We start from the raw sequence: 10,492 nt of genomic DNA, 5'->3' as shown, positions 1-10,492 counted from the left end.
GTGCATACGGAAAAAAAAATATAATCCCAGAAATGTACATCTATTTAATTTCATGACATATTCTGACATTTACCAAATAAGGGTTTAGAACATTACATACTTTTTTCAATGCACAAATAAATGTAACATGAAACATTAATATTAGGAAGCCATTTCTAAAAATTATTGTTCTCTAAAACCAAAGATAATCATATGCGTTTTTTGTTTGTATGACGATATACAATACCAGTAGTTACGTAGTTTAGTTTTTCTTTCGCATATTATGAAAAGCATTTCTTTTCTTTTCGAGCTTTTCCGACAAGATTTTTTAAATATTTCCCTATGATGGATAGTTAATCATTTGCACGTTTAAAGATTAGACCTAATTTCGTTTATATCCGAGAATTTTTTTCACAAAGAAACAACAGTGGTTTTGTTTAAAAAGGATTTAATTATAGAGTCTACGTCAGAACCGATTTGAATTTAAATTGGATAATATTCATTTAGTTCCATGAAGTCAATGACAGCAACCTACTATTTTTTCCTTTGTAAGCAGTGTCGTAGGAATGTAAACAACTACAAAACTCTAAATTGTTCGTACGAAAGAATTTGAATATTTTTTTAAGGAATTTCGTTGAAAAGTACAATGCATCGAATCAAGTACTTTATTTTGCCAGCGTTGATATATTACCATGATCTGTGATTAGTTCCAAACATTTTTTACTTCCGTTTTGCCAGAGTAACTGCGTAGGAGAGTTGTGCCAACTCTTAACCACTCTTATCCACGTACGTTAGCGGACACCTTACACTAATGGTGTGCATTTTAGGTTTTGCTGAAAGGTTTGTCATCCCCTTACATTCGTAACAAAGAGAATGTGACCGAGCCTTACAAATTCAATGTTTCTTTCTCTTAGTATTAACAGTACTTTGATTTTATTTTAACCCTGACATGGATAATCAGTCACTTTTGTTATCAGTACTTCTGGCTTAGACATAGAGGTCAGTCATGATTTATCTTTAACGAGAGTCAATGCTTCTTTGCCTCTTTCTTTCCTTTATAACGAAATCATATATTTTTTTCTTAAAGGAGGGACAAAATAAATAGAATGATTCAACGTATTTTGCTGTTTTGTGCTCTCTCAGGTATTCTACTATCGGAGTTTGATTTAAAGTTTAATTTATAACATTTTCCCTGAAAAAAAAAATATATTCAACAATTTCTGTCATCTACAAGTTGAAAAATGAACTGGTCAATAAATCCATGGAATTTTATAAGTAAATTAAATTAAGCGACATATGTATTTATTTTGTTTGTTTTGTTGTAGTAAAATGTTCACAAAGTTGTGTGCTAGACAGGGACTGTAACTATATGCAGTGCCAATTTGGCGGCTACTGTGTACTCTATCCTCCCAACACACACCACTACTACAAAGGTCAATGTTATTGCGCAGGTAACTCTCTCTCTCTCTCTCTCTCTCTTTCTCTCTCTCTCTCTCTTTCTCTCTCTCTCTCTCTCTCTCTCTCTCTCTCTCTCTCTCTCTCTCTCTCTCTCTCTCTCTCTCCACACACGACTATTAGTTAAAATAGAAAATAAGACCTGACAATGCCTTCTATTGATATAGACATTTTAAACGGTCAGTTTGTCTTTTTTACGTCCTTACTCAGGTTATTAACGATAATCCAGAGCTCGGGATTTTTGGGGGGTTTTTAGGGGGGGGGGGGGTTGTTACCACCCAGTTTGCTGAATAGAAAAATATATATTATGATAACACATAAAACTTTTAAATCATGTGTATAACAAACATGCAGATAGAAAATTCTACGTAAAAAAGCCTTTATTAGTATATAAAACCAATGAAAAAAACACATTACACGAGCTTCTTAACATAAAAGATTTGAAATCAACTTTACAATTAGCGATAAAATTTTGGCTTCCGTTATAAATAGCTTAGTTGAGTATTCTAGACAAACATGAAATCTGTTGATAACGAGCAGTGTTCCAAAATCAAAAGTCAGAAGGAGGAGCAGAGCAAACACGGACCTCTACACAAGGTAGAGGTAGGATTAGGTGCCATGCGCGTAAATTATGCGCGTACGGTTCGCCGTAGAATTCACTTAATTTCTATATAAAAGCAGTAAAATTTTCTTTAAAAAATAAGACATTCAGTATAATATATTAAATAATGCCTGTTTGGGTGGATTACTGTTGAAATTGACACCCCGAGAAAACCATTGCCAATCGACACTAAATAAATAGTAACAGGCACTATTTATATATTGTTCTCTATTACAGCATGTAAACAAGCTGGTGACTGTCCATTGTGTGGCCATCATCATGCGCAGGGTCCTCACCGTTATTGTAGCGAACATGACAGGCATTGTCACTGTGTAGGTATGGTTAAATTTCACAACTGCGTACAGGGTTATTTTCGCCCTTTTCACTTGCAAAAGGTTTCGCCCTGTCTTGCATTCGCGCATACAACGTTGTGAATAAAAAAAATACTTTGAGACATAGGAAATCGCCCGGTCTTAATTTCGGCCGTTGACAACGAGGGCGAGAGGGGCGAAAAAAGGGGGCGAATATATCTCTAGATCCAGTATATGCCCTTTACATGGACTCTTTATGCTGTCCAAATATTGTACATGATCGCCAAATAAAAGATTATAAGGTGGGATTTTTTAATGTGTTACATCATTGAAATTGAATGAATTTTTTATTCATACATGTACATATTTCCATTTACGATTAACCAATTAAACGATATTTAGAGTTTGACGTTCTACTTGCAATACAGTTTAAAAGTCCGGAAATCATATGCTGTGTCTTTTGTTTAACTACACAATAGAAAATAAAAACGTTTTGATAAATGTACCTTCTTTTTTATATTATAGTATTTATTGCAATCGGATACAATGTCTTCTGGATAGATAAATTTCTAAAATGGACATCTTGTTATTTATAAGTTTTTACTAGGTATATGAATATTTACATTTTCCAGTGTCCATTTTATACTTATATAATCCATAACTTCAAATGAAGCCAAAATCAGGCGCCAGCGGGGTTTGCTTATTTATATTTAAATATTTAATGATTCATTATTCCTTAATTTGTATTATCAAGATAAAGTTCGAGGATATAATAGAATGTTGCAGCGTCTTTGTTACTAGAAGTGACAGGTGTGTTGGTTTTTTTTTCAGATTGTGTCGTAGACAATCATTGCCATTGTCATGCTGGCCAAATTGGTAAATGCATTACAGACAATCAGACCAGACACGATTGCATATGTCAAGGTATTACCACCACTTTTTATTATTTTTTTCTCCCACTAAATTACAAAATGATTTCTATGTATTTCTTTGCATTAAAATTTATAAAGGATTACCCCAAACAAATTGAATTCTTTAATGGTATCGCGTACAAATTATACGGATATATTTTCGAGCATTTCCGGCAAAACTCGGTACAAAAATCTTGAATGTATTAACATCACTTAAAGTAATTTTTTTACACAAAAATGAAATAAAGTTTTGCTTCTAACCAAACAGAAGTACAATTTGTTTATTCAAGGATGGACATAAGTAGATATAATTCAGTAGTTTAAGTAGGGCGGGGAATATGTTACCTTTTTGGTGTTATTTTGAATGACATTATATTTTCCCCTTAATACTGTATTGCATCTTCTTGCTTGTTTTATACGACGCATGCGAGAGTCAGAAGCACCATCTCGCAAATAAACACTGAATAGACAATTTAATTACAAATACAAAGTGAACAAAACAGTAAGTTTTTGATTAATATCACAATAATAACTTATCAGTTACATGTAATATGCAATTATACCTTACGGACATCATCTCACACGTATTGAAATACGAAAGGTGTAAGCAAGTACTCTGGTGCAGGCATTTTGTAGTTTATGTTTATTTGCAAAATACCTAAATATATAAGTATAGATACATAATATATTTCAGTGAAAATATATCTGCAATGTACCTTCATAGACACATGAAGACAAATATATCTTGTGGTTTTAGAGGCCCATTTTAAGAATAGGGTACCTTACTTAAAGGCAAAGTTACAACTCAAATAAGCAAAAGGACTGCGAACGATAGCATTGTTTAGCCGCCTAACTAAAAGTCATTTTTTTGAAAGTTGTCTAATTAAAGTTTTTTTTTATAATAATGTAAACATTTATGTATATTTTCATTAAATAAAAATGATTTGGTCAAACAAAGAGAGATAACTTTAATTTTTATTTTAGGTTAAAATAACTCATTTCATAATAGAAAATAACGGAAAACGGAAATGTTTTTAAAACACCCCCCCCCCCCCCCCGCCCCATGGGAAACAAAAGTTTTTATTGTTATTTAGCATATTTTTACCAAAGGGTTTGTTGTTTCACGGGGGGGAACATATGTCTACAGACCAAAATATATCCCAAAAAAGAATTTTGCTTTGTAAATTTTCGAAAAATAATTAACAAATATGAATTAAATGAAATTTTACTTTAATATATATCGTAAATATGTTATTATTAAGTTTTTATATACATATTGGCCGCTAAATAATATTTTCCTCACTCATAGAGACCGATTTCAATGAAATTTTTTTAAGACCCCGCGTTAGCAAAACTTTTCTTTAAAAATAAATGATTTGATTACAAATTTTATTTTGATATAAATTGATAAGGATTTGATTAAGCGTTTTAGTAGAAAACTTAGTTTTTGAATATCTGACAGCAATTCCGAAATATTTGGATGTAAATTATAGGCGGGAAACGGGCGTTAGTGTTTGCCGTTCTTTAAACTCTTTCTCCACAAATGGTTGTAGAGAGGACACCAATGAACCACCTTTATATTTTTTCGGATTTTTAAAAATTCGAAATAAGTCTGTAGCTGCACAGTTCGACATCTGTTCTGAGTGATTAAAAAGGCATTGTCCTGTTCTTGTATGCATACTAAGTCTTTTCAAACAAAATGACATGTAGGACTTCAAATTTATTGCTTTTATATCTTTTGGCAACATTTTAGGCCAGTTTCGGACAGAAACAAGCCAGTTCAATAAATGTTTAGGCCAGTTTCGGACAGAAACAAGCCAGTTCAAGAAATTTTTACATTCTTATTCTCAAATGTACAAGATGGCTTCACATCCCCCTTAACTTTGTTCGAGTTTGATTCGAGTTAATAACGACTAAATAATGGTTTAAATGATTCTTCAATTTGTTCATCTGACTAAGTAGTATTTTTGCTGGTGAAGTCTAATGAAATATTTGGAGAACCAACTAGATGTTCCAGGTTAAGTATAAAGCGGCTTGCTTAAGATTGGAAGGATACCAGACTGGTTCTTTGACTCGAGGAATATGCATTTCGATCTAGTTTTCTGTTTTACCTGTACGTATGATTTGCTAAATGATTCGTGACTGCAGTTATGCATATAATTATCTTCAAACTCACATGGGAGCAAGGTCGCCTAAATTTCCTAACTTGACATAAGCTATCGTCACACACAAAGTAAGGTTGTGCCCCTTTTCTACACTAACCATCAGTGATAATTCATAAATGGCCACATCTTCTTGAAAGATAAATCTAATTGGAGTCTAAGCTTACTGAATATTTTAGGCTTTGTTTGTTGGATTGTCCGCGCCTTGTCAAATGTTACGTGAAGAATATGTTCTTTGTAGTAGGCTTTTTATTTGTGGTGATTGTTTATTGCTGCCTCTTCTTTGTCGTCCAAGATCTAGAGGGTTTTTTTCTTTCTTGAGTATACCGTACATTTACTAGATTTGGCAAATGTTTGTGTAGGAGTTTTAGCAACTATGCTCTCGGATAGCATGCTAAATCGGGTAAGACTTTTGGTGAGATACAAAGTAGTTTTCAATAGGATTCATAAGATCTTATCTAGGATTTATAGGGATTCTTCTTAAACATTGTTATCTGTCACCTAGGAAGAAACAAAAGTTGGTTCTAAATAAAGGTGAACAGCAAATTTTGTTTCCGTGCATGTTTTAAATGATCTACGTGAATTCACTAAAAAGAAGTTTATGTCGAACTAGCACGATTGCATCGTGTGTTGTGCGTTATCGTTACTATGGATGTTATTTTCCTGTCGCTGCCACTATACCAATAATAAATGATTACTAACAAATATGAAGTAAGTTCGGAAATATGTATGTACCCGAAAATGACACTTAAAAAATTGAAATACGTCAGGGTAATCTAGCTCACAAAGTTGCATTAGACGTAGTTGCATCTTTGACCCACAATAATCGGTACACATACAAATATACATTTCATAGTCACCAAATTGAGGCCTTAAAAGTGGTAGCTTAGGATGTAATGGATACTCAGTTATCGAAAGTACTTATATATATCAAAATCTTTCTCGGTTCCTTCAAGTAACAAATGTATGAGATGCGTGTGAAAGGTAAAATTGAGCTACTGCAGTCAATCCGATAGACAATAGAAATAACTTACCAGGTAATTTTCTTAGCATCTCTTCATCTTCAAGATGTGAAAGGATAAATTATAATTCACTCATACCGACACAGAGAACCTTTAAAGCAATGATTCCTCCATCGTGGCAAACTCTAAGTATGGCTAACTCTAGTATGATATGTATTAAATTTGGCACATGTATACACATGTTAGTAAATCAAATATGACATACTTTACTTACATAAAATTTGGATTTGAGTATAATCTTCGGAAATCAATTACCAAAATTCAATAACAAAGAAGCAATAATTTAAAACTAGGATATATAATCGAAAAGTTTTATTTAAATAATACATTGACGTTACAGGTCAAACATTTTTACCATAACTCCAACTTCGACCTTGTTCATTCATTGTCTTTTCTATCTTTAACACTCTTCAGCCACTACTACTACTACTACTACTACTACTACTACTTCCACTACTCCTATTACTACTACTACCACTACTACTACAACTACCCAACAACCACTGGTAAAACTAGAATGCCACCACCGGAAGATCAGCGTCATCGAGTCCATCGCAGAGAATCTACACGTAGAGGACAGTAGGGCGGAGCTGTGTCCCGGTACAACCAAACACCAGACGTCCGAGGCCTTCGTCATCAACAAGTGTAACTCGACGGCAAGAAGTTCTTGGTCAAAAGGCGAACAGGTTGGTACATCTCGTTTTTGGGGAAAATAATATGTTTATACACTTCATTTCTGACATGTTTTGAATGTTTGTTGTAGGTCAGGACGGAATGTTTGGACAATGTATCTCAATACATACCCATCTCGACATTTTCTGATCAAGGAAACGACATGGCGGCTTTTTTAATTGATTGCACGAAAACTGATGATAATGTAATATCTGGTCTAACAGTACGTCTATTTTGATATTTAGTGAATACTCAAGACAAAGCACTCGTCTGACATTACGGATAATGTGCCTAAATATATAATCATATGTCTTTCAACGCACTGCATAATTAAAATTATCTAAGAAATACTATATATACAGGGAAATATTCGCCCCGTTTTATTTTCACCCATTTTGTACACTTTGTAAACGGGCGAATTTATGACAAATCAAATTCCAATGTCTTGACTTATTTTTCTTAAATAACAGCCTTGTCTGGGCGAATTCAAGACGGGGCGAAACTGTTTGCAAGTCAAGAAGGGCGAAGATAATATGGGGTGAAAACAACCCTGTATACAGTATTGCAGTGTTCAGGCAACAAATCATTGCCTTTGAAATGCAATAAATTGCAGTTCATAAATTGGAAAACAGCATGCACGTATTTAGGACACGAAATTATATCAAACTCTCTTCCATGAGATCTAGCTTTTAATCTGTTTGAATTTCAAACCAAAGTTATAACTTCAATGACAAAACCCTTCGAAAATAAATCATAAGACAAAACCTCAATTTATTATATTTATACTTTAAAACATGAAGTGATACTAAAATATGTAGTGTATATTCCAAGCTTTTTACTTATATAACCTGGACATTCTGTAAAAAAATCACTTGTGCGTGTAAAACAGGGGAAGTAAAATTTGAAAGAAAATCTATGCTGTGATTTGAAAAACAAACTCAAGGTATTTGTTTCATTGTATGTATCCCGTCTGTTAGAAGAATAAGAAGTTATTTTTTTACGCATACTGAAATTGAGATATTAACATTTTCTTAGAAATGCCCAAAGAAACATCGATCAGTAAAGCCAGTACACTATTTTCATAATCATTTCTTACAGATAGCAGTACAGACCTGCCATGATGCCCCTATGGTCATGAAATTGAACGATACTACGACTCCAAGGATATCGGATTTTTACACAATTTTACAGCGAAAGTAACGTCATGGAAGCTTCACCTATGCTTACATTCATTTGTGTACAGCTCTTCTACTAAACTTTTATAACTCTTACAAGAGTTTCTCTTGATATTCTTCATTTTCGTTTCGATATTTTGAGTTTGGGTAGATTTTATTTCTAACCTCTTTAGCGGTCAGACGAGGCACAGAAAAATATATTGGTGCTTTTGTCAATTAAATTAAAGTTTAGTGTGTACAAGCAAAGTTTATTTTGAATAAAAACCAAAAAGTTTTCTTAGAAATGTTTAAGTAATTAGAAATAAATAGGTTGCCCATAATTATCAGCATATCTTTTCACACTCTTTTTTGCTACAAAACACCTCTTTGTACACAGAGGATAAATAGAAGATTGGGGAATAAGATGGCGCACATGCACGATCTGTTTAGTCGTAAAATACAATTTTGAATTTATCTTTTACAATTACATCTACTTTAATAATATTATTAAATTATATATTATTATTAATATTATACAAATATTATTATTTATTAATATACAAGATTGCAATAGCACAGTTTCTAACTTTATTCAGTCTTTAATATATTCAATAAAGAAAAGAAAAAACGCCTTATATTTTGGTTTCATCGAATCCACAACTCAAAACCCTTGTTAATAGATTTTATAAGGTTAGTTTAAATGTATGTCTGGTTATGTCTTGTGCTCAAACGACGAATGTACGGACGTATTATTTTTTCCAAAACGTTCAAATTTTGGGATACAAAATGATATCCTTTATGTATGGTGGGTCATATCTCATCTCCACGTTTTTGTTGATTGAAATCCGTTTGTTTTCCATTAGACCTTATTTAGACTATAAGAAAAATATGGAGTACAGACCCACTCTTTAAAAGGAAAGACATTGGAGTTCTAAAAATTGACACTATATGGAGGTTTTAATACGTATACGCCAGTTTGAATCAACACATTTCCAGCATTGAAGCATTTTTTAAAGGTTACAAGTCGATGATATTTAAGTATACTTTGTTTTTTCAATGGTTTATTATTTAAAAATATCAGATTTGTTGATATTTTGATTTTTTTTAGTAGACTATCCTTCCATGCATAGACATTTTACACGCCTTATCCACCCATCTTCTTTCAATTTTGAAATAACTCTAGAAGGTTATTTCTTTTGGATGTCACTTGTCAAGAAATAAACGAGATACTTTTAGTTAGCTACATCATCACCCAGCCTACAAGTATGCATAAACAAGGCTTACACGCATGCCTTCTTTCCAAATTAATCGCAAGAGAAATTATTCCATACTTATACTAACTGCTTATAACTTTACTAACTATTGAGATGTGTATGAAATGAGGGGAATGATTGGAAATAAATCAATGCATATGGTAAAAGCTAACGAACATATCACGGATATTTTACATAGAATTAAAACTTCATCGCTGAAGTTCAAATTTAATTGAACACCTTAAATCATATCATAATGTAATAAAACATTTTAAAATGTTACAGAAAAACAAAAAAAAATGCTGTATAATTGTTAAAGGCCAGATAATGATTTTATTGTACGAAAATTATCGGGTTTTCACACTTATAACTAATAAAACTAATTATGAATGTTATAGTTTAGTTTAGAATTCTGCAGGTCAGTTAAACATACACTGACTTCAAAAAGATGTATCCATCTAAACGTACATTTCGTAAGACAATGGAAGATGCCATTTTAACAGTTAATTATCTTGAATAACAATATTTTGCATGATTTCATATTTATTCATCATTAAGAGTTAAAACATTCGTTTTTCAGTGTGGTTTACAAATTCTTTTACTTTGATATTACGTATAAATGTAGTTTTTTTCACAAACTGAGTATTATTTTATGTTCTTACCTGATTTTCTTTTTCCAGTAATTCTCAAGAACACCACGATAGTTGATTGACATTGTCACTTATTATTAATGACGAAGGATAATAACTTGTTCTTCGTTTTGCTTATTTAAGTTGTAACTTTGCCTTTGGGATTAATTAACCTTCCACAGGAAGAAAATCCTAAGCTTTATTTTTATCTGTCACATTGAGATTAATTACTGCACTGCCTGTGTCTGCAAATGAACTTTGTTTTGAAGTTAAGGTCAATTTTGAATGATGTGTAGTATTGTGTACATTCTTTGAAATATGGATTTAAAATATATAATATTCA

General features: G+C 32.3%; 1 protein-coding gene across 1 annotated transcript; it reads left to right on the top strand.

The window, feature by feature from the left end:
* The first annotated feature begins 604 nt into the window (after positions 1-604).
* LOC105322819 (uncharacterized) lies at positions 605-8,683 on the top strand. The gene is made up of 8 exons (XM_020065074.3): positions 605-819; positions 1,067-1,122; positions 1,305-1,430; positions 2,273-2,371; positions 3,178-3,270; positions 6,856-7,127; positions 7,205-7,336; positions 8,212-8,683. The coding sequence occupies exons 1-8, from the start codon at positions 791-793 to the stop codon at positions 8,311-8,313; spliced, it is 909 nt and encodes a 302-aa protein (XP_019920633.3). The 5' UTR covers positions 605-790; the 3' UTR covers positions 8,314-8,683.
* Positions 8,684-10,492: the final 1,809 nt, after the last annotated feature.

Source organism: Magallana gigas, chromosome 2 (genome assembly GCF_963853765.1).
Source record: "Magallana gigas chromosome 2, xbMagGiga1.1, whole genome shotgun sequence".
NCBI lineage: Eukaryota > Metazoa > Mollusca > Bivalvia > Ostreida > Ostreidae > Magallana > Magallana gigas.
Note: the sequence above shows the minus strand (reverse complement) of the source record. Positions and strands in the feature narration are given on the sequence as shown.